The following is a 24,614-nucleotide window of genomic DNA, read 5'->3' as shown; positions in this document are numbered from 1 at the left end:
CTGATGTCCACGGTCTGTGAGTGCATCCCCGGAATGACCTTTGGCTACTACCACATGGCTTACCAGGAGTACGCAGATGACACCATCCTGCTCAGCACAACCCACAGCCAGCTGAGAGACGCTCTGGGCATTTACAGTGAGGAGGCAGCACAGCTCGGCCTCCAAGTGAGTTGCACTAAAACCTAATTCCTGTATATCGGTGATGGACTAGATCCACCCCCAATTCGAATTGGTTGGTACATTGTCGATTGTACTTGTTAGTTTGTTACACTCTTGAAAGGCAGCATTGACAAAGTATTTCTGTAAATTTACCAGGTATTCTGCCTCTTTGGACAGCAAGTCACACAGGCTTCATGGAAATGCTGTAAATTACAGGACACAAAAGACCATTTTTTGTATACCTCCCAATCTGGCTGGCCAACTCTTTGGCACGGTTGCAAGTGTCCGCTGATGAGTTTTCACTGCCCATGTAGCAAGTAGTAAAGATAAGGCGACAGAGCTCCCTTGGTTGCTGAGGAAAGTAGGTTTCATTCCCAACTAATCTGCGAACATCTTGCAGCACCTGGTTATCTAAGAGGAGGGAGAGATCAAAGGAGAGTATTGCTTTATTCCATGTCAAACTACACTATCTGCTAATGTAAACCAATACATAAATTGCTTATCAATGATTATGAAGTAACACTGGCCACAAATAAAATGTGCGAAAATCTACTCACCGCCGTTTTCTATAGCCTTGCAGACTTGCACACACATAGAGTAGACAATACAGGCAACAGAGGAGCTATCAACACCTCCACTCAAAGGCAACAGAAAGCCTGCCTAAGAGGTACAGTAAAATCATCACATGTAAGTTAAGTCAAATTAGTTGCTGGCAGGCAACATTAAAAAGTAAGATGCCATTTTACCCAATATGACGTTTCAACTTGAGCTTTCCAACTCACCTGTCCACTCCTCCTTAGGTAGTCCCACAGCCAGCAGGCTGGCCCAAGGCTGAAAAAAAGCCCACAGGATCCAACAGAGAAGTGTTTACCTGAACAGCTGCACATACCACATGAAAGTACAAAAAATACTTTGTACCTAATTTCTTCCTCTGGTGTATGCAAGTTCCATGTTATCGGTTGGTAGATGGGGAGGCAGATATCATCATTACTGGATAAAGAAAAGTCTACCTTGATCCTATAACACTGTTTGGATTCACTACCCTGGTCAAAAAAAGTACAAAGAACAACAATATTACACAAGAGAAAGTATTGTTTGTCTGCCTCGAAATGTCATATTTGACCCGTAATGTTATGTTAAGCACATATAAGTTGATTCTACTGATTCTATCCTTAAACCTCCTCACCATGCACCTCATTTGCAGACCACTTCCACTGAATTGTGCATGAGATTTCAGCAGTTTTTCAATGATGAGGTTGCTGAAGCTGGGGCTTTTAAGATAAGATAGCCTTTATTCGTCCCACACTGGGGAAATTTCAAACAGCATAAATCTTGCTTTTCCATGTATTGCGCAGCTGCTCTACCTACCGAGGCACAGCGGACTAGTTGAAGTATTGAAATTATGTGTATTGAATGCACTGAGGTCCTTGCTCATGAACAACAGTCGGAGGTGGGATTCATACCCCAAATCCCTGGGTGAATGGGCAAGCAACTCAATCAAGTGAGCTAAAGCTCAGATAATGAAGTGTACAAAATAATGCTGAATTGTATTGAATCATGTGAAATACTTTCAAATTATATTGTGCAAAAACTGTACATTGCTGGAATGAGAAAAATAAATCACTGTCTACCTAATGTGTCACGTTGCGAGGTGGTGGTGGACCCCAAAAAGCAGGCAGGAGGGAGGAGCAGGGTGTACTTGACGAATTGTATTTAAAAAAGAGAAAACTAAATCCAAAACAAAGTCCAAAGTAACAAACAAAAACCATGACTGTAACAAAAACTACCAATAACCAAAACACTACCAGGCAACATGACAACAAACATGACAGCATCAAAGAGCACCAAACAAAAAGCAACAAACAAACATGACAGTAGCCAAGAGCAAACAATGACCCGACACTGAGTGTTCTGGCAGGGAGTCCTTTTAAAGCACTAATTACATAATGACCAACAGGTGTGCAGCTGCAGGGAGAACCCTACAGTGCCACCTGTTGGTCCCAAACCGAATCATGACTGTACCCATCCCTCAAGGGACGGATCCCAGATGTCCCAAACTTGTCCAAAGGCTTGCCTCGCCAAGGAACGGGAACAAAAGCGACGACGACCTTCGCCTCGCCGGAGAACAGGAACAAAAGCGACGGAAATCCTTGGCTGGGCATGCCGTAACGTGGACTGAGCTCGACGTAGCGGGAGACATGGGACAGCCGGATGTGCACAGGGGCTCTGCCTGACGTGGGCGTGTACGTGGCATGGCTCGATGTGGACATGAATGTGACTCATCTCGAACAGACATGTGACGAGGCTTGGCTCAACGTGGACACGGACGGGGCTCGGCCTACTGTAGACGTGGCTTGACGAGATGAAAACATGGGACAGCCGCATAACTTGCCCTGCCTAAAGGGGGAACATGGGACAGCCGCATCACCCACGCTGCCTGAAAGGGGGACATGGGACAGCCGCATCACCAGCGCTGCCTGAAGGGGAAAAGGGTGTCAGCCGCAGACGTGCTTCGCCAGGCACATGGTGGAATAGGGACCAGTCCTTAGTACCTGTGGGGTCAAGGTGGTCGGGTCATTCTGCCACGTTGCGAAGTGGTGGTGGACCCCAAAGAGCAGGCAGGAGGGAGGAGCAGGGTGAACTTCCATCCATCCATCCATTTTCCGAACAGCTTGATCTTCACTAGTGTCGCGGGGGGTGCTGGAACCTATCCCAACTGCCTTCGGGCCGTAGGCGGAGGACGCCCTGAATCGGTTGCCAGCCAATCGCAGGGCACAGGGTGAACTTGATGAATTATATTTAATAAAACAGAGAAAACTGAATCCAAAACAAACAAAGTGCTAACAACGAGTGATGGGTCCAGCAACACCGATGCGTTGACGCATGCGTCGGGCTCACAGAGCAATCCACGTGTCGGTGCATGTGCTGCTTCATTACATCACGTGATTGACACGTGAACTGCACCGGCGCAGTCTCGACTGCATCGGCTGCGTCGACACAGGCCAGGCTGCTTGGCAAAGTCCAGGCTGCGCCACATCCAGGGGGTGTCGACTCAGTGCAGGGGGCGCTGACGCAGCAAAAGCCCGCACAGTGTTTATAAGGAAGTGCGTCTGGCGACACGATGCCGACTGCCGAAACAAGCCAGACCTCACCCTCGCTCGAATAAAAATATATGTTTGGGCAATAAGGAAAACACACTGATTATCAGAAAAAAACGTTTCCGTCTGACTTCGAGCGTCATGTCGGCTGTCATATAATAGGCTATTATTATATGAGAAGTGCTTTATGAACGTTTGTACTGTACGTCATACTCCAGTTGATTGAGAGGTCCCGCCAGTAAGGGGGAGTTCCAGAAAGTAACTGCGAATGAGCACATCACATGTTTGATGACTCTGCCACGTTGTTATTAAAAGTCACATAAAACGTAAACCTTGTCTGCTGACCAACATTACATTGGCTAGGCAAGCTTACCTGTTGTCGTAGTTCTAAGCTTAATATGTGGCGTGGGTTGGGTCGGCGCCGCGAGTACGTGCTCGCGCTCACGCGCGCACAGCACAGAACAGCGGACTATCGACTGCTGAGACGCGCTTCACTCGAGTGACGTTGCTACAGTACGTGCATATGGAGCAGCTTTCAGACAAACACAAATTGTCCGCCGTGTAGAGCCATTTTGATCTCCTTTTGGAGGATTAAGATATCCTTTATTTGTCCCGCAATGGGGAAATTACAATCAGACTTCAGAAAGGAAAACGCTGGGTAGGGAGAGGGGAAAAAAAACACGCTCGAACTATCCTCTTCTGAGGATAATTTAAGTCCAGGATAAAAAAAAAGATACATAGATACATAAATAAGCATATGACAGTTACAACAAGTCACAAGACACAACATGATGATACAGGTGCAGCGTGTTATACCGGAGACAAATTCCTTGTGTGTTCTACATACTTGGCCAATAAAGATGATTCTGATTCTGATGTATAAGGGGGAGTGGGGGAGGGTTGACCGCGACGCGGCCACCCTGACCAGCTGCACGGACAGACGTGCGCTCTGCAGATCAAACCACGTCACGGGGGAAAAAGAATCGGAGCGATGAAGACGGTGATAACAAGGATGTGTATGCGCGTGTGGTTGTCCAGTTGTGTATGTGTATGCGTGTACAGGTCATAGCTGCTTCGTCGAGGTCTGCTCATCATGAAGACTGTCCCGGCTTATCAGTCCATGGCCGAGAAGGAGGGGGGTGATGGCGGGGTCCCTTGATTCCATGCGTACTTCCATCGAGGGGAAAGGCCAGATAGCGTTGTTTGTTTTGGAGGGACGGCCGCCAACAATTTCAGACTTGAGTCCGTGGTCTGTATCTCTTCACTGGCGCCGATCAGCCCGAATCCGAAAACTCTTTCCGCAGCGCGGATTCCAACTTCTCCATGTTGTTGCGGAGTCGCTCCAAAACCGCAACAATATTGCGGTTAAGCTCAGTCCCCGCTTGAGTCTGAGTGTTGGACATTCGCGCCAAACCATCCAGAATACCGGCAGCCTCTTCACTTCCAATAAAGCCGCTCCCGTCGGTTGAATTTTGCGATAGAACAGAAAGCTGCCAACACCAAACAGCAGCATACCTGTTATCAAAAGGCCAATAATGTAGATGTCTTCCACATCCTCCACGGACAGTATTGCCAGGCACACCGGTCTTGACTTTATAATAAGGTATTTATTAAAATCTCCTTGTCTTACCAAGTGCCTCTCGCATTTTTGACATGTCTTATTCCATTGTGTGTGTGTGTTCTCCACAACAGGGGAAATAGCATGCGTTAAACACAACAGACTGAAATGACAGACTTTAACACTGGAGCATCTTATTTTTCTAAATCAAAATTTGTGAAGACAAAGCCCACCAGCATCCTCACTCACATGACTTTCACATTATTGAAACATATTGAATGATACAATATGAATGCATGGATGTGAATGATATTGTCAAGGTCATCTTTACTGTCAAATATGCTTTATGTATGACATGCAGCATAGATGAAATTTCTTCCTCTCAATCCTCAGTGCATATATGCATGCAAACATGATGTGCATTAAACACACACCGCTGAGAAAGGATAGCAGCTACATTGTATAAAAAAGACGTTATCTGAACTGTATGCGCAATATAAACAATATAAACAGCATAAACAACAACATAAACAATGGTGCTTGTGGCTATTGTGGGTAGAGTGAGGTTGTGCATTGTATACACTTCATCATCAAATCAGTCTGTCAAGTGGGTTGGCTGCAGGGATTTTGAAGGTCCAGCAGGTGGCAGTGGTCAGCGACACAGTATCAGCACAGTATCAACACAGTGTGTCATTGTGTCGACACACCTCATGAGGTCTCATGGACCCATCTCTACTAACAATCAAAACTAATCCAAAGTAGCAAAACAAAACCATGACTGCAGCATAAAAACTAACAGGAACAGAACCATGACAGAAACAAACATGACAGTTGCAAGCAAACAATGACCCGACAATGAGTGGTCGTGCTGGTAGTCCTTTTAAAGCACTAATTACCTAATGACCAACAGGTGTGCAGCTGCAGGGGGAGCCCTACAGTGCCACCTGTTGGTCCCAAACCGAATCATGACATAATGTCCCTGGAATGTTCCGTAATTATCCAGATAATGGTGGATCCTACAAACGTAGAGAAAGATAAGATCCGCTGAGGGTCTCCCAAAGTTGCTCAGGTGCCCTCCTGAAAGCTACACAGCCGCAGTCGTCAAACCTACTTTCAGACGTTAATATCGGGAACTTATGAGAGTAGTTAGCGACTTACTGACTACCCTGAGTACATTCTAGTAATAGCCCCCTGCCTTTCCACAAACCGGGTGCTGGAAGACCCGACGTAATTCAGCAAAGAAAATTGGGAAGGAGGACCAGAGTTCAGATTGCGCGTTGCTTACCGCCATAGCCCAAGAACTAGCCTTGCCAGACTTAAAATGAATGCTATCTTCAGACTATCAATGAATAAAGTCCCTGGTTGCCGGTCGAACCTGAGACTAATATCGTGAAAGAATGGTCCACACAATCTGGGTTCCCCACCATAACGATGGGGGTGGGGTAGGTTGGGTTCTACCGGAGGTGGTCACACCCAACAGTGACAGTGTGGGTATCCGGGGAGTGACCCTCGGGTGACGAGCTGCTTGAAGTGGGTGAGAACTCCTCGACCCGGGCAGCTAGCGAGGTGACTGCATTGCAGAGCTCTGCAAGTGCAGTCTCTTGTGGTCCCACCAGTTATCCTTGGCTGGCCAACACTTTAACCATCGTATCCAGATCTATGGGATCCATGATCGAATTATTCTATAACGTTCCGGAATTATCGGGATTATGCTGGATCCCACAAATGTAGACAAGGATAAGATTGCGGTGCAAAAAGGTTTCTTAACAAAAGAAAAATCTATAGGGCTCGATGAACCTACCAACCATGCTTTTGAAATGTGGGAGGAAACCTTAGTATCCAGAGAATACTCACACAAGTACGGGGAGAGCATGCAAAAGAAATACAGTATCGGAAGATAGGAGCCTAGATTTGATAACTGGACCGCTGTACTGAGAGGTGGCGGTGCTAACCGGTTTACCACAAACGTGCCGCCATTAACCAACATATGTTACACATTACATTCATGCCTATGGTGAATGTATTTGACATTGTGACCTCAAATTTAATCTTGGAATACAGCTATCAAAGTTGCTCACCATCTGCAGCTGACATGACTCTCCTCTATGACAGTGCACATCCTCAAGATCCAAAGTGGCTGATATCACCTCCTAAAGCACAAGCAATGAAAAATACATTTGACATGAATGGCAGGATAGCGAGCAATTCCATCAGTTCCAATCTGAAAGTAGGATGCTTCTCAGTTATTTTCTAATACACCCCCTCATTGGAAGAAAATATTTCACACCCACCCAACTGATCATGTGACTATAAGTACAATAATTTATCTCTAAAATTGTTACAATTAAACCTCTGCATAACATTGCACCCGAGAAAAAAGAAATAGAGATCAAATTACAAAAACGCTTTCTTAACATTTTTACCGCACTATAAGGTGCACCAAAAAGTCTTCACATTTCTTAAAAGCTCACGGTGCGCCTTAAAATCCGGTGCGCCTTGTGTATGGTCATTACGGTAATATGTTGACCCCCCAAGATGGCTCCTTCCTGGAGACATGCTTACAATGTTATAACTTGCTGTTGGTTCAGTGAACTGTGTCGCTGCTTTATTAAATAAGTTTGTGTTGCAGCTCCGAAAAAAGGAGGGCTGTGATGTTTTTTTTTAAACGCACACTTTATAAATGGTTTTCAGTCTCAACAAATACAGGTATGTCTTTGTCCGTCTCCGTGCCTTTTATTTTTCTGTTCGACTCTAGCATTCAGGGCCGCCTCGGAAAAATGTAAATTAACGATTCCTTCAATGAAACTGCGAAAATAGAAAAAATTCATCAAAACAGAAAATCAAATGAGGAAATCACAAAATAAATTCTATAGCCCCACTACAGAATTTATTTTGTGATTTCCTCATTTGTGAATACAGTACAAAACAAAGGAATAAATAACGAACACTTCTGAGACAGTCCAGTCACCTCCAATTTACTGATCATTCTGTTGCAGCTATGCTCAAGGAAATGTCAAAATAAATTCTGTCAGGGGGCTATAGAAATTATCTTGTGATTTTCTGTTTTGATCCATTACTGTATTTTTGTATTTTCATTGAAGTAATTGTTAATTTACGTTTTTTGGAGGCGGTCATGAACGCCTCTCGAGTCTAACGGGAGAAGAGAAGGTACAGAACGGACAAAGATGTACCTGTATCTCCATCTAGTGGATGCATTGTAGATTGCTCCTTATAGTCCAGTGCGTGCAATATATTGGGGTTCACACCGGTAGACGAGAGGGTTGCCTCCCTCCGCCTTCGGGTGGGTGGACGGGTCCTGACTGTTGATTGTGCATATGCCCCAAACAGCAGCTCAGCATACCCACCCTTTTTGGAGTCCTTGGAGGGTGTGCTGGAGAGTACTCCTGCTGGGGACTCCCTTGTTCTGCTGGGGGACTTCAATGCTCATGTGGGCAATGACAGTGAGACCTGGAGGGGCGTGATTGGGAGGAACGCCCCCCCCCCCCCCGATCAGAACTCGAGTGGTGTTTTGTAATTGGACTTCTGTGCTCGCCACGGATTGTCCATAACAAACACCTTGTTCAAACATAAGGGTGTCCATATGTGCACTTGGCACCAGGACACCCTAGGCCGCAGTTCGATGATTGACTTTGTAGTTGTATCATCGGATTTGCGGCCGCATGTTCTGGACACTCGGGTGAAGAGAGGGGCGGGGCTGTCAACTGATCACCACCTGGTGGTGAGTAGGCTCAGATGGTGGGGGAAGATGCCGGTCCGTCCTGGCAGACCCAAACGTATTGTGAGGGTTTGTTGGGAGCGTCTGGCGGAATCCCCTGTCAGAAGGAGTTTCAACTCCCACCTTCGACAGAGCTTTTGCCATGTTCCAGGGGAGGCGGGGGACATTGAGCCAGAGTGGACCATGTTCCGTGCCTCTATTGTTGAGGCGGTCAATCTGAGTTGTGGCCGTAAGGTGGTTGGTGCCTGTCGTGGTGGCAACCCCCGTACTCGCTGGTGGACACCAGCAGTAAGGGATGCCGTCAAGCTGAAGAAGGAGTCCTATCGAGCCTTTATGGCCTGTGGGACCCCAGAGGCAGCTGACGGGTATCGACTGGCCAAGCGGAACGCAGCTTCGGTGGTCGCCGAGGCAAAAACCCGAGCGTGGTGAGGCCATGGAAGCTGACTTCCGGACGGCTTCGAGGAAATTCTGGTCCACCATACGACGTCTCAGGAGGGGGAAGCAGTGCACCACTAACACTGTGTACAGTGGGGATGGGGCGCTGCTGACTTCGACTCGGGACGTTGTGAACCGGTGGGCAGAGTACTTCGAAGACCTCAACTCCACCAACACGTCTTCCTTGGAGGAAGCAGAGCCCGGGGACTCTGAGGTGGGCTCTCCGATCTCTGTGGTTGAAGTCACCGATGTGGTTAAAAAGCTCCTTATTGGCAAGGCTCCAGGGGTGGAGGAGATCCACCGGGAGTTCCTCAAGGCTCTGGATATTGTGGGGCTGTCCTGGTTGACACGCCTCTGCAACATCGCGTCGTCAACAGGGAGAGTGCCTCTGGATTGGCAGACCGGGGTGGTCGTCCGTCTTTTTAAAAAGGGGGACCGGAGGGTGTGTTCCAACTATAGAGGGATCACACTCCTCAGCCTCCCTGGTAAGGTCTATTCAGGGGTGCTGGAGAGGAGGGTCCGTCAGGAAGTCGAGCCTCAGATTGAGGAGGAGCAGTTTGGTTTTTGTCCCGGCCATAGAACAGTGGACCAGCTCTACACCCTTAGCAGGGTCCTCGAGGGTATGTGGGAATTCGCCCAACCAGTCTACATGTGTTTTGTGGACTTGGAGAAGGCGTTTGACCGTGTCCCTCGGGGAGTTCTGTGGGGGGTTCTTCGAGGGTATGGGGTACCGAACCCCCTGATACGGGCTGTTCGGTCACTATACCACCGATGTCAGAGTTTGGTTCGCATTGCCGGCAGTAAGTCGGAATCGTTTCCAGTGGGGGTAGGACTCCGCCAAGGCTGCCCTTTGTCGCCGATTCTGTTCATAACCTTTATGGACAGAATTTCTAGGCGCAGCCGAAGCGTTGAGGGGGTCAGTTTTGGGGGCCTCAGTATTGCATCCCTGCTTTTTGCAGATGATGTGGTGCTGTTGGCTCCTTCAAACCTGGCTCTCCAACTCTCAATGGAGCGTTTCGCAGCCGAGTGTGTAGCAGTTGGGATGAAGAGCAGCACCTCCAAATCTGAAACCATGGTCCTCAGTCGAAAAAGGGTGGAGTGCCCCCTCCGGGTCGGGGAGGAGATCTTGCCCCAAGTGGAGGAGTTCAAGTATCTTGGGGTCTTGTTCACGAGTGGGGGCAGAAGGGAGCGGGAGATCGACAGGCGGATTGGTGCAGTGTCTGCTGTGATGCGGACATTGTATCGGTCTGTCGTGGTGAAGAAGGAGCTGAGCCAAAGGGCGAAGCTCTCAATTTACCGGTCGATCTACGTTCCAACCCTCATCTATGGTCACGAGCTATGGGTCATGACCGAAAGAACGAGATCCCGGTTACAAGCGGCCGAAATGAGTTTTCTCCGCAGGGTGTCCGGGCTCTCCCTTAGAGATAAGGTGAGAAGCTCGGTCATCCTGGAGGGGCTCAGAGTCGAGCCGCTTCTCCTCCATATCGAGAGGAGCCAGATGAGGTGGCTTGGGCATCTGATTCGGATGCCTCCTGAGCGCCTCCCCGGTGAGGTGTTCCGATCATGCCCCACCGGGAGGAGACCCCGAGGAAGACCCAGGACACGCTGGAGAGACTATGTCACCCAGCTTGCCTGGGAACGACTAAGGATCCCCCGGGGAGAGCTGGACGAAGTAGCTAGGGAGAGGGAAGTCTGGGCTTCCCTGCTAAAGCTGTCGCCCCCGCGACCCGGCCCCGGATAAGCGGTAGGTGATGGATGGATGGATGGATGGAAGTATAAACCATGGTTTTTCGACCATGGCTATTCTCCACCTTGTCACAAACAAGGTGAAGAATAGGAGTGCACTTTATGCATGTGCATGTTTTATTTCCGTATTATTATTATTCCGTCGTATTGCACGGCCACAGAAACTGCCGTGTGAGCGCAAGTGGGGCTGCACCGGGGTTATACCGCTTCTCTTTAGTCAGCAGCTTTTTACGTGTTAACGCTCCACAAAATTTACACCGGTGTAAGATATATCGGAACAAAATACATCGGTGCAGCACCGATGCAAATGTGTGCCGTGTGAACACCCCTAATAAGAGCACCACTGTCAGCTCCTGGTAGTAGATGTGCAATTACAATTCAATCCATCAATTTTCTGACCCTCTCATCCTCAATAGGGTTAAGTATGGCAAAAACATCTATGACTGTTATATACATTCACAGAAAAAAACTGGAGTGCTAAAATTTGGGTGTTAGATGTTTCAGAGTTGATTTCACCCCCCAAGGTGTATTAATTATCTGCAGATAATTAATCAAACTTAGCTCCACCCACTTGATTTGAAGACTACTACTACTACTACTACTAATAATAATAATAATAATAAATGCCCAATAATGTAATACTTTATTGCACTATATTTTTAAAAAGTTATTACAATATCTGTCAGAATTTGTATGACATCATTTGTGAAATTATTGCATTAATGGGTGCTACACTCCAAAAGACTCAAAACTTCTTCTGTTGCTTAGTAAATTGAAGACAATATTATCCATAGTGAACGTGACCATGATGTGTAGCGTTGAGATCAGACCCCACCAAAATAAATAGTATAATTTCCAGACTTACCACCTCAGTTAAGGAAAACTGTGCTCCATGTGCCACAACGTCCCCGTTGATGACCACCATGGCACAGCCATCATAATACAGTCGATCTCCATCACATCCTCTCTGATTTGCATACAGGTAAATACCTCCACTCTGTAAGTCCACCAAAAATACACAAACTGTAATAGAATGACAATCATAAGAGTGATGCAAAGTTAAATAAACAATACGGTATACTGAACTGTATGTGCAGAATATATTTATTTTGACACACACACTAAGAGAGGGGTGCCCATTACGTCCATCTTGATCGACCGGTAGATCTAGGACTGGTCCCAAGTAGATCCGAAAGGTGTAGAGGAGGAAAAAAAAAAAAAACATTTGTGTGTCTTTGTATATGTTAGTAATTTTTTTGTTTTAATGTACACTGCACCCTAATCCTAACCCTATCAGTCTCATTTTCACAAAAAAATATTTCAAAAATAAAATAAAATAAAGCAGGTAAATGTTTAGGCGGCCCGGTAGTCCGGTGGTTAGCACGTCGGCTTCACAGTGCACAAGTACCGGATTCGATTCCAGCTCCGGCCTCCCTGTGTGGAGTTTGCATGTTCTCCCCGGGCCTGCGTGGGTTTTCACCGGGTGCTCCTGTTTTCTCCCACATTCCCAAAACATGCGTGGCAGGCTGATTGAACACTCTAAATTGTCCGTAGGTGTGAGTGTAAGCGTGGATGGTTGTTCGTCTCTGTGGGCCCTGCGATTGGCTGGCAACCGAATCAGGGTGTCCCCCGCCTACTGCCCGGAGACAGCTGGGATAGGCTCCAGCACCCCCCGCAACCCTAGTGAGGATCAAGTGGTTCGGAAGATAAATGAATGAATGAATGAAGGTAAATCTTTAACCTACGGTGCCGCGTGACCTACGTCATCGGAAGTTGTTAGCGCTCAGCAGCAATTGCAGATTGTGATCAGAGCTGCTGCGCTCTATCTTTTATCGTCATTATTCTCATTTAGAGTTTGCTTTGTGTACAATTCACACACGGTCTCCTGACAAAAGGCATGTTTTATTAGGCTTATACTTATATACTTATATTCTTGGAGGAAGCGGAGAATGGTGTGCCTGTCAACACTGTCCGTTGAGGATGTGGATGACATCTACATTATCGGCCTTCCGATAACAGGTATTCTGCTGTTTGGTGTTAGCAGTTTCCTGATCTATCGCAAAACTCAACAGACGGGAGCGGATCTATTGGAAGTGAAGAGGCCGCCGGTCTAAGGATGGCATAGTGCAGATGTCCAACACTCAGACTCAGACTGTGCTCAACCACAAACTGTTGCGGTTTTGGAGCGTCTCTGCAAAATGGTCAAGAACTTGGAGAAACTGAAATCCGTGCTCAAATATTGACAAAATCACGGATTTGGCTGATCGACGCCACTCAAGAGACATAAACCACGGACTCAAGGCGGTCTTAAATTCTTGGGCAGCCTGCTACCAAAACAACATCTGCTATCTCGACCTTCCCCTGATGAAAGTATGCACGGAAGCTAGTCCCCCACCATCACCCCATCCTTGTATCACCGTCTTCATTGTTTATGTCTTGTGACCTGTTGTAACTGTCATATGCTTGTGCAGGAGTTTTTTGCCTAACTCAAATTATCCTCAAAATGAGGATAGTTCGAGTGTGTTTTTTTTTTTCACCCCTCTCCCTCCCTTGTGGTTTCTTTCCGGGTTGAGTGAACGCTGGCGCGTTTGGTTGCCGCTGCTCAACCCGTATTGTTTTGTTTTTTGTTATTGTAAAGTGTCCTTGGGTTTCTTGAAAGGCGCTTATAAATAAAATTATTATTTAACGTGTTCATAAGAGTCTTATGAATAAAATGCCAACAGCATTTCAAGACAAAATGGGTTTGATAAAAAGTATTACTTTTCCTCTTCCCATAAAACATTGCACTGACGGAAGCCTTTTTCATACTTTTTCTAACCCCTACAAATTTGGTATCATTGGAAAGCACTGAATGCCCTCTTTGGAGTAACAAAAGGAGTTAATGCGATTGGATGCACTGGGTGGGAGATATTTAGGTTCAAAAATGTCCTCTACAGAGGACAAATTTGAACTACTGGTAGTCAGGAGGTTAAATTGTACGCACACACGATAAGACGCAATGTACAATGCATCACTAGATGGAGCTTCGATCAAGGAAATGCCTCCACTCGAGTGAAGCGTGCCTCAGCAGTCCATAGGCCGCTACTCTCTGCTGTGCATGCGAGCGCAAGCACGTATGCACATGGTTCAACCAATCAGCGGCTACGCAACTCACGTCACAGATCAAAGAAGCTTTGAACAAACGACAACCGCTAACCTTTAGCTGTAGAGTGCCGTTGCTACTGAAGCCATTATTTAGCTCTTTGCATTATTGGTTTAACGACACATTGCGGACAGATCTACTTTGACTATGGTGTGACCTCGACTTGGACTGCCTTGTCGACGGGAATAATTTTGACACCTTTGAAGACGAAGACCAGACAATGCTGTGCATGCATCTCCTAGCTGACTTGCGATTTCACACCTACAGTTTTAGTCGAACCGGTTGGAAACAAAAGTGCTGCTACAATTATGTTATTCGTAAATGTCAGTATTAGAACATTTTCTGGAGAAACGAAAGTGTTGCAACAGTTAGTTATTCGCAAATGAAAGCATTTTTGGAGATGTGAAAGCACTGCAACAGTTTGTTTTTAGTAAAAGAAAATATTTTTTATTATTTTGGGAAAAACGAAAGCAACAATAACATTTATCAAGAAAACTAAAGTGGGAGCCAAGGAGCCAAACACATTTTGGCTGTTTAGGGTAAATGAGATTTGCCTTGAGATATTGTTTCCGCGCATTTGCGCCCTGATAAGATATCCTTTATTCGTCCCACACTGGGGAAATTTACAATCATAACCATTTTTTTTTTCACGCTTGTGCCCTCAACGTTCAGATAAAATCTTGTAATAACTTCTCCATTTCCAGCCTCTGATTCCACACATCACCTCAGCCCGAATTCAAACGAACTTGCGGAGGACCTGGAGGACGGTGAAAGTATCCCGCCGCAACCACAACGTCCTCTCTGCTCCCCACACCCAAAACTACAACCGATGAAATGTCAGTAAAACTTACTTAATAAAGCAGCGACACAGTTCACTTAACCAACAGCTAGTTATAACATTGACTCGTTAACATAGAACTCTCTTGCCACTGCTCTATTTCCATGTTCAACTGCGTAACCCGATCGCCTTCAGTTTGAACTCTGTGTTGGAAGCATGTCTCTAGCAAGGAGCCATTTTGGGATCGACATATTACCTTAATGACAATACATAAGGTGCCACGGATTTCAAGGCGCGCTGTGAGCTTTTAAGAAAATGGAAGGCTTTTAGGTATGCCTTTTAGTGTGGACAATACAGGTCAGTTGAACATAATTTGCAAATTATTATATTCTGTTTTTATTTACGTTTAAAACAATCTCCCAACTTCATTAGAATTGGGTTTGTAAAAGGTGAAATGTTGATCAATGGTTTCATTTGTCTTGTGAAACCAAAATGTTTATAGTTGATCTAACCTTGGCTGTAGCTGACTTGATCAAGTTGAGTCTTTGGTCTGCTTTGCGCAGCTCATGGTGGCTTGCAGAGGAATTTGTAAAGATTTCAACACCATCAAGACCCATCTGAATATGAGGGCTAAATAAAAGAGTAATTAATCAACAAATATTTGTGTTATTGCTGTTTTGGAATTACAGTTTACTGGAAAAAAGGATCTGTTAATTTACCTAGAGGGGTGCCATAACTCTTCACACATCTCTGTACCAATACAGGTATCCTTGGTGGAGAGCACGCAGTCTCCAAATGGGACTGTATTCTGATGAGCACAAAGGCAGTTTGGTACTGTATTGAAAGCACAAAATCATACGCTATAGAGGTGATAATTAATTTACCTGCCCTGTGACCTGCTGGATCATTCTTGGCAGAAAGTACTCCTCTACAGTCCTGTAATATATGAAAGATAGTATAAAAGATGCAATGAATGGTTAGTTGTGTTACACTGGTGCTATGTCTTGCAGGTCCTCCACTGCTCCCACGATCCAAAATACCATATGTTAGCCAAGGGCGAGTAGCCATAAAAGGCCTCGGTGTAAAATCTGTCTTGAGCCAGCCTCCCACCATTTGATAAATGATGGAAGTCAAGAGGATATGTTTGAATAGTTTACATTGAAACGTTCTTGGAACCATGAAGGTGAAGCACTGGCGTTTTTTTTTTTTTTTACCTGGTGTGGTAACGGGGTGGCAGGAGGTGCAGTGGGTAGGGCGGAGGTTATGATCCCTGCCCCTCTGCACATGCACACACACATTTCTAAATCATGTTCTGTATTGCCTGGCAGGTTTTATTCATGTCAATCCTACCACTGGCAATGCATTGTGGGAAATCTGAAGAGGTCAAAGCATTCCATAGAAAATGGGTCACGATGCAATTCTTAACATTAGCATTCGCATCATCACCACTCAGCGCCGGTAGAAGCCTTAAAAGCGATCCATAGTTTGCGGGGAGATTCATTTGCGGGGAGATTCAATCGGAGCCTGTACTGAACATAACTCTCTCTCTCGTTCTCTCTAGGGGTGTTCACACGGCACACATTTGCTCCTGCGCTGCACCGATGTATTTTGTTGCGATATATTTTGCACCGCAGCAAATTGTGTGGAGCGTTCACACGTACAAAGCCGCTGAGCGTGACAGCATCGGCACAGCGTCGGTGCAGCCCCACTTGCGTTCACACGGCAGTTTCTTCAGCGGAGCAAAACGACAAAAACGAGCTGTCGTGTTGGTTCTGTTTAAAACGTACTGTATATACACAACTCAAGTGACTACTGGACAGGCACGCCCTTCTCCTTCTCGGTCTCCGTGCCTTATGCTCGAGAGTGACCGCCCACGAAAACGTAAATCAAAGATGATTTCAATGACACTCAGAAAAGCAAACACTAATGCGCCAAACAGAAACTCAAGAGAGGTAAATTACAAAATAAATTATATGGGGGGCGGGGGGTTGTGAACAAACAACAAAGGAACAAACAACTCGAGACAGTCCAATCTCCGACAAAAGGAAAGATGTTACCAGCCAAGTCTTGTGTCGTTATTAAACAAACACATTACGGAAGTCCGACAGATTCTGAAAGCAACGCATTCTCACCATACATCCTCTTCACAAGCATTTGGTCTGGAGCAAATTTAACCGAGTTGCGTTCACACATGCAAATTTATATCGGTGCTGCTTCGCAAACGAGCATTTGCTCCGGAGCAAATTTTTAAACCACCTCCCTGAGGTGGATCAAATTTGGTCCGGTGTAAGCCTTTTCCCGGGGCTACGCCGGAGCTAATTTGCACGTGTGAACGCTCTACTGGGGCAGCACCGGACCAAATCCTGCCGTGTGAACACCCCTTCTCTCTCTCTCTCTCTCTCTCTCTCTCTCTCTCTCTCTCTCTCTCTCATACCGTACACATAAAAAAAAAAAAAAAGTGGTGTCCGTCCCTCATTCAGCTTGGGTCCTCTACCAGAAGCCAGGAAGCTTGAGGGTTCTGCGCAGTATCCTTGCTGTTCCCAGCACTGCACATTTCTGGACTGAGATGTCCGATGTTGTTCCCGGGATCTGTTGCAACCACTCATCTAGTTTGGAAGTCACTGCCCCGAGTGCTCCGACCACCACAGGCACGACTGTCACCTTTACCTTCCAGGCTCTCTACAGCTCCTCTCTGAGCCCTTGGTATTTCTCGAGTTTCTCATGTTTTCTTTTGTTTTTTTTTCTGCTTGGCTTTCGACGAAGGCGGACGCTTTTTGCACGGCTCCCCTGCCCTCCCACCTTTTTTTTCCCTGCTCGCCACTTAGTCTTTTGTGCTGTCCCTAGCCTCCTACCGTACTTTCATCCGAAGAACTCACCATGGAATTAGTTGGCTGGTCTCTCGATATAATCGACAAAATTTTTTCGACGAAAAGAGCGGGCAGTGGGGAGCCTGCTTGCCCTCCAGGGACACTTGCTGCCGGATACACCCTTGACCAATGGAGGAAAGGGAGACCGGTGTGCCTGACAGTACTGTCCGTGGAGGATGTGGAAGACATCTACATCATTGGCCATTTGATAACAGGTATGCTGCTGTTTGGTGTTGACAGCTTGCTGTTCTATAGAAAAATTCAACCGACGGGAGCGGCTCTATTGGAGGTGAAGAAGCTGACGGTCACTCTGGATGGCTTGGCGCGAATGTCCAACACTCAGACTCAAAAGGTGACTGATCTCAACTGCAATATTGTTGCGGTTCTGAAACGGCTCCGCGCGATTGAAAATACCTTGGAGACATTGGGATACGCGCTGCGGAAAGAAATTTCGGATTTGGATGATCGGCGCCAGTGAGAGATACAGACCAAGGACTCAAGGCTGTCTGGAATTGTTGGCGGCCGTCTCTCCAAAACAAACAACGCTATCTGGCCTTTCCCCTGGGTGGAAATACGCATGGAGTCTAGGGCCCCCATCACCACCCCCCTCCTTCTCAGCCATGGACTGATAAGCCGGGACAGTCTTCATGATGAGCAGACCTCGACGAAGCAGCTGTGACCTGTACACGCATACACATACATGAATGGACAAGCACCCGCGCATACACATCCTTGTTATCACCGTCTTCATCGCTCCGGTTCTTTTTCCCCCGTGACGTGGCTTGACCTGCAGAGCGCACGTGGCCGTGCAGCTGGTCAGGTGGCCGCGTCGTGGTCACCCCTTCCTTCCCCCCCTTGTCTTGTGACTTGTTGTAACTGTCATATGCTTATTCTTGTGCTAGGGTCTTTTTTTTTATCCTGGAATTAAATTATCCTCGGAAGAGGATAGTTTGAGCATGTTTTTTTTTTCCCTCTCCCGACCCAGCGTTTTTCCTTTCTGAATTCTGATTGTAATTTCCCCATTGCGGGACAAATAAAGGATATCTTTTCTTATCATCTTATGTTCCTTCTTTCTGATGTTTCCATCACTTGGGACCGCTACATCCACCACAACGGCTTTCCTTTGCCCTTTATCTATGATCACGACATCTAGTTGGTTCGCTATTACCATCTTGTCAGTCTGGATCTGGAAGTCCCACTGGATCTTCGCTCTGTCATTCTCCACAACCTTCGGAGGTGTTTCCCATTTTGACCTTGGGGTTTCCAGTCCATACTCCGCACGGTAGACTATGCCAGCCACATGGTTATGACGTTCCATGTAGGCTTTCCCTGCCAGCATCTTACACCCTGCAGTTATGTTTTGGATCGTCTCAGGTGCCTCTTTGCACAACCTCCACCTTGGGTGTTGTCAGGTGTGGTATATCTGGGCCTCAAAGGCTCTGGTGCTCAGGGCCTGCTCCTGAGCAGCCAGGATGAGTGCCTCTGTAATGTCCTTCAGGCCAGCCCTCTCTAGCCACTGATAGGACTTCTTGAGATCAGCCACTTCAGTTATGGTCCGGTGGTACATCCCGTGTAGGGGCTTGTCCTCCCATGATAGTCCCTCTTCCAGTGCCTCATCCTCTGTTCCCCATTTTCTGAGACATTCTCTGAGTACGTCATCCGTTGGAGCCTTCTCCTTGATGTATTCATGGAGCTTGGATGTTTTATCATGGAGGGTGGCGCTCACACTCACTAGTCCCCGGCCTCCTTCTTTTGGCTACCATTGGCTTGTGGCATACCGAGGTACTTGGAGCTGTCCTCAATGTTTGCTATTGTTCCTCCAGGGAGTGAGACCCCTTCAGTGTGGACTACCTTTACTCTCTTAGTCACCATCCGACTACATTTCTCAAGCCCGAATGACATCCCGATGTCGCTGCTGTAGATCCTGGTTGTGTGGATCAGGGAGTCTATGTCCCTTTCGCTCTTAGCATACAGCTTTTTGTCATCCATGTAGAGGAGGTGACTGATCGTAGCTCCATTTCTGAGGCGTTCTTGGTGATTATTTGGCTTAGTGGGTTCAGTCCTATGCGGAACAGTGGTGTGGAGAGTGCATCACCTTGGTATATGCCACATTTGATGGACACTTGGGTAAGTGGCTTGCCATTGGGTTCAAGTGTGGTTTTCCACATCCTCATTGAGTTCGCAACAAAGGCTCTTAGGATCCTGTTCACCTTATACAACTCCAAGCATTCAGTGATCCATGTATGTGGCATTGAGTCATAGGCTTTTTGGTAATCAATCCAGGCTGTGCACAGGTTGGTACGTCGGGACCTGCAGTCTTGTGCGACTGTTCTGTCAACCAGGAGCTGATGTTTGGCTCCTCTCGTATCTCTACCAATGCCCTTCTGTGCTTCGCTCGTGTATTGATCCATGTGTCCACTTATCTTGGCCGCAATGATGAGCTTCCTTGTTGTGGAGAGACAGGTTATTGGCCGATAGTTGGATGGGACTGCACCCATTGAGGGATCCTTCATGATCACGATCGTCCGCCCTTCGGTTAGCCATGCTGGGTGAGTCCCATCCCTCAGCAGCTGGTTCATTAGTGCTGCTAGGCACTCATGGAGTGCTGTGAGTTTCTTTAGCCAGTAGGTGTGGACCATGTCCGGGCCTGGTGCTGTCCAGTTCTTCATATCTGAGATTCTTTCCTGTATGTCTGCCACTGTTATGGTAACTGGGTTCTGTTCAGGGATGTTGCTGTGCTCCTCTCTCAGGGTCACCAGCCATCGTGCACTGCTGTTATGTGCAACCTCCTTTTCCCATATGCCTTCCCAGTACCTTTCAGTTTCCAGTCTTGGTGGGTCAGCTCTGTTGTTAGGACCCTGCCACTGAGTGTACACTTTCGCAGGTTGTGTTGCGAACAGCCCGTTTATTCGTCTGGCCTCATTCTCTTTCGTGTACCGCTTTAGGCGGCTGGACAAGGCTTGGAGCCTTTGTTTGGCAGTTTCGAGTGCTTCAGGTATGGTCATCTGGATGTACCTCTCGGGTATCGGCCTTTTCATCACACCTCTCTGGGCCTCCGTCAATTGACTCACATCTTTCCGAGCCGCCTTGATCTTAGCCTCCAAGCGTCTTTTGCTTTCTGAGCAGGAGGCAGCTTTTGTGGCCCTTAATGGCTTTTGTGGCTCACACTCATACCGAGGGACAATTCACATCACTTCATCCTTGATAGCTTGACGTTTACCAACCGAAACTTTGTCCAGGGTGAGAACCAACGCATCTCTCTGTAGATGCCATGGTTGGCCATCAGCATCTTTGGCCGAATCAATAGGATTTGTCTAACAGGAAAGAGAATAAATCATTTAGTTCATTAGTCTCGTTCAGGGGTCAGCAACCCAAAATGTTGAAAGAGCCATATTGGACCAAAATAAACAAAAAACAAAGATGTCTGGAAGTGCAACAAATAAAAAGCCTTATAATGAAGACAACAAATGCTGTATCTATATGAGCTATATTAGTCTGCTGTGTCCATGACTAAGTTGGCTACAAATACACAACGGGCATTCATGATTAAAAGGTCTTTTTCCTCCCTGCACTTCATCCCGTAGAGGATGTGTACCCAAACTTTTTTTGACGGAAGATCTACTTTTCAAACTGCCTTAGACAAATGTGCAATTTACTTTTATCATTCACATATATGCATTGTAACTAATCCCACTGATTGTACAAAGGCACAAAACTTTAACAAGTAATTGGTGTTGAAAAATATAGTAATGCGCTTTAAGATGACATAAGATTTATAAAGAGGATTATTTCAACCATTTACACATGTGCATAGGAAATTAAATTTAATCCCTGCCTACAGTTTACAAACTAAGGAGAGTGCTATTAAACGTGTAATGAATTAAGTATTCACGTCCTTGATGGCGTCTGCTGTGGTCTTCTTCTCTGATCATAACAATCTTGTCTTCTACTCTGATCTAAACAATGTGTCCCCTAGCGGATACTTCATGAATAGCACCTTTTTAAAAAATGAATTCTGTGCCTTTTATGCTTTTTTTTTTCACTTTTAAATTATCCCACAGGCCTGATGGAACCTCCTTGTTGGCCGTACGTTGGACACCACTGGTTTTGCCATATATCTTAAAATTTGGCGGACCGTAGCTCCCAAACCCAGGCTCGAATTGCCTAAAATTTAAGCAATTGAAGGAAAAGGCAGATCACAAACTTGAGAATAGTCTACCCATCTCACTTTTGTTATGAATACTGGATAACAATACAACAAAAATAACCGCTTTCTATCAGTCAATCGATATTTGATCCCATTCAGACCAGTATTAAAGGGGTTCCAAAAACAAAAAAAATCAAGTCTATCCACCCTTCAGAAAAATAAATCTGAGGGGGATAGGACCCAGCCAACTTTATATCATCTTATAAATATTATTTATCAAATCAATTACAGTATATCATTAAATGGATACACCGTAATATAAAACATAAGTAACCTTGAGCTTTGCTAATGGTACCTTTTTTTCTGCATTTAAATCCACTTGCCTCTGCCGTGCCTACACTGTTTTTGAATGTACAAACCCAATTTAAAATAAGGTCATATTAAACATAACTGTTTAAGGTCCTTATTTACGGTCAACACAATGTCCCAACGTCAATGGAATTGCATTTGGGGTTTGAAAATAACACGATCTGTAAATGCACTAGTCACTACGCTGAACACGTTTTAAAACTTGCCTGTTGAGAAAAATCACCCGGCAGTTGTAGCGTACATTGCGATGCATGACGGGCCTGAGGGAATAGAACACTCAGATCAATATAACACAACCAGGACTGGAATTTGAAGATGAAAGAAATGTCTTACCTTTCATTTAAGGTTTGAGTTTTTCAAAAGATTATTTGTATTTTTTATTTGTTTTGTTGGAACTGTCATTATGATCAATCAGTATTACATGAAAAATGTGAACTGGATGAAAAAAAATTGAGATATAAAGCCATCTCTGACTCCATAAATTGTTTCTAATTTAATTTAGAAGAAACCACCATGCTTGAAGAAAACAACCAAACAGAAACAGTCGCATGACTTATGAGGCAACAGGCATGAGTTGTGCACCCACAGGCAATTTCAAAGCCGGCACACCCCTGCATCTTGTTTTGTTACACCAGAGAAGAAGCTCATTGGTAATCGAGTGTTGCCATAACCATCATATTTCTCATGTACTACTGTCATGTCATAACAACAGTCTTTATGAATAGTACAACAATTATCCATACATATTTTTACATTACACTGCATTTTAATTAATTATTGTGGACTGCAGTAAACACATATATTTGAATTAATGAGATTTTAACCTTAATCTAGCAGACAGGGAGCTCTCACCTTTCACAGACTAATTTGCTTTTTATGATTTGGATTGCAACTGCGTCAAATTACAAGATATAATAATGTCAAACACTACCTCTCCTCGCTTGTTAAATGATTGACTGCAGACGAAAAAAACAGCAACCCCTTCACAGAATGCCAACTCTGACTTCAAATGGGGAATAATATTAAAAGGGAACATATCAATGTAACTTCAAGTCTGGTATGGTGTAAGGTTTATTGCAACCCAGAACACTTCATCAACAGACAAGGAAGGAAGGCAAGAGACTTGGATTCATCTCGCTACGAGGCAAACAAACAGGTGCAATCTCCAGCCCATTCTGAAGCAAACTATGTCGCTGAAACACTACCTTCTGTGGTTCTTCTATTTAAAATAGAAAGCAGAGAGGTGGTATTCAATGGAAATTGTGCATTGTGCACACTATCAGTGGGAGGAAAAGTAAAAACAAATAGGATACCACTGACTTGTCTAAAAAGGGAAGTTCTGTAAAACACTTAACAGAGATCTATAATCAACTCAGAAGAAAATAATCTAAAATCTGTGTCAGGCACTGAAAAACAGAAATATATGAATAAAGGCTACATCAGAAACTGTACAATAAAAAACCCCAAAACAAAATAAAACAAAACAACACCACCACCTAAAGTACAAATTGTCCAATGCGAAGTACATATTATTCGACCTCATGGTCAGGCGGAGGAAATGTGTCTGCAAAAACTATATTTCGACTTTTTCAACCAATTTAACAACTGAAAAAGATACAGCGGTGTTCGAGGTACCAGCGCCTATGGACCCCGACACGGATTTTTAGGGATGTCCAACCAATGTCTTTTGAGAGTCAATGTTGGTGACTTTTAAAAAACGTAAAGACTCTTCAAGGTATTTCAAATTAAATCTTTGCTCCAATGTCCTTCTGTGTGAAAGCACTTCAACAAAAGTCTGAAAAAAAAATCACAAAGTAATAAATCACAGTGTTAAGAAAAAAGTGAGAAACATAGTGAGAAATTAATGTTTGAGCAAAACAGTGGCAAGATGTTGACTCACTTTGTTTTTCATACAAGGCAAACATGACTGAATTTATTGAATTCAGCATATTGTTAATACTTACATTCCCACGTCACAAATAATGTCGTGGGTAATGGGAGACTCCAGAAGCTTCTTGAGAACTTCAAAACAGTGTTGCAATGTATCCGATTCATGAAAATGGTCCGCACAACCATACCCACTACAAGAATTTGGAATTACAAGAGAGGTGTCAGTTGATATTGAAAAGGCATACATTTTTAATAAAGATCTCCATTTTGGCTGAGACATTTCAAGAACATCAGACATTGACAATTTGACATAGGAATGTATAGTAATTAGAGCTGTGTGATATGACGGAAGTAATTTGAGCTGTGCAATATGACAAGCAGGGAGACAGACAGACAGACAAACGGCTAGCTGGCTTGATAGCTAGATAAACAAAGAGATATAGGCCCTCGTCTAACACCATCTAAAATCTACATGACACTTACCGTAAATTCACGGTCACAGACCGCACCTGATTAAGAGCTGCATGCTCAGATTTATGAAGAAAATTGTATTTTGTAATTATATGCGCCGCACTCTACTATAAACCGCTGGCCAATGAGTAGGCGGGGGTTTGCTTCTGCGTCCCTGCCGCCATGGAGCACCTCCGGGTGAGGCGGCTGACACGGTCCCCTGCTGAACCCACGTAGAA

At 45.4% G+C, this 24,614-nt stretch overlaps 2 protein-coding genes across 9 annotated transcripts in view; both read right to left on the bottom strand.

Moving 5' to 3' along the window:
- The window catches only part of LOC127599769 (uncharacterized), a 131,348-nt gene extending 110,613 nt beyond the window's left edge, over nucleotides 1-20,735 (bottom strand). Inside the window, exon 1 of one of the 2 annotated variants that reach the window (XM_052063992.1) lies at nucleotides 18,180-20,735. In XM_052063992.1, coding sequence (XP_051919952.1) covers nucleotides 19,466-20,557 — 1,092 coding nt within the window. In that variant the 5' untranslated portion in view covers nucleotides 20,558-20,735 and the 3' untranslated portion in view covers nucleotides 18,180-19,465. The remainder of the gene's footprint in view (nucleotides 1-18,179) is intronic. The other variant, XM_052063993.1, reaches the window with a different exon arrangement.
- nadsyn1 (NAD synthetase 1) overlaps nucleotides 1-24,614 on the bottom strand; it is a 75,840-nt gene that overhangs the window by 20,277 nt on the left and 30,949 nt on the right. For 6 of the 7 annotated variants that reach the window (XM_052063925.1, XM_052063923.1, XM_052063924.1 and 3 more), the window contains exons 3-14: nucleotides 24,000-24,116; nucleotides 22,242-22,295; nucleotides 20,744-20,833; nucleotides 15,537-15,588; nucleotides 15,372-15,460; nucleotides 15,165-15,282; nucleotides 11,598-11,729; nucleotides 6,894-6,965; nucleotides 1,078-1,202; nucleotides 942-990; nucleotides 717-819; nucleotides 402-570 (exon numbers count right to left, since the gene is read on the bottom strand). In XM_052063925.1, coding sequence (XP_051919885.1) covers nucleotides 402-570; nucleotides 717-819; nucleotides 942-990; nucleotides 1,078-1,202; nucleotides 6,894-6,965; nucleotides 11,598-11,729; nucleotides 15,165-15,282; nucleotides 15,372-15,460; nucleotides 15,537-15,588; nucleotides 20,744-20,833; nucleotides 22,242-22,295; nucleotides 24,000-24,116 — 1,170 coding nt within the window. The remainder of the gene's footprint in view (nucleotides 1-401; nucleotides 571-716; nucleotides 820-941; nucleotides 991-1,077; nucleotides 1,203-6,893; nucleotides 6,966-11,597; nucleotides 11,730-15,164; nucleotides 15,283-15,371; nucleotides 15,461-15,536; nucleotides 15,589-20,743; nucleotides 20,834-22,241; nucleotides 22,296-23,999; nucleotides 24,117-24,614) is intronic. The other variant, XM_052063922.1, reaches the window with a different exon arrangement.

Source organism: Hippocampus zosterae, chromosome 4, assembly GCF_025434085.1.
Source record: "Hippocampus zosterae strain Florida chromosome 4, ASM2543408v3, whole genome shotgun sequence".
Classification (NCBI taxonomy): domain Eukaryota; kingdom Metazoa; phylum Chordata; class Actinopteri; order Syngnathiformes; family Syngnathidae; genus Hippocampus; species Hippocampus zosterae.
Note: the sequence above shows the minus strand (reverse complement) of the source record. Positions and strands in the feature narration are given on the sequence as shown.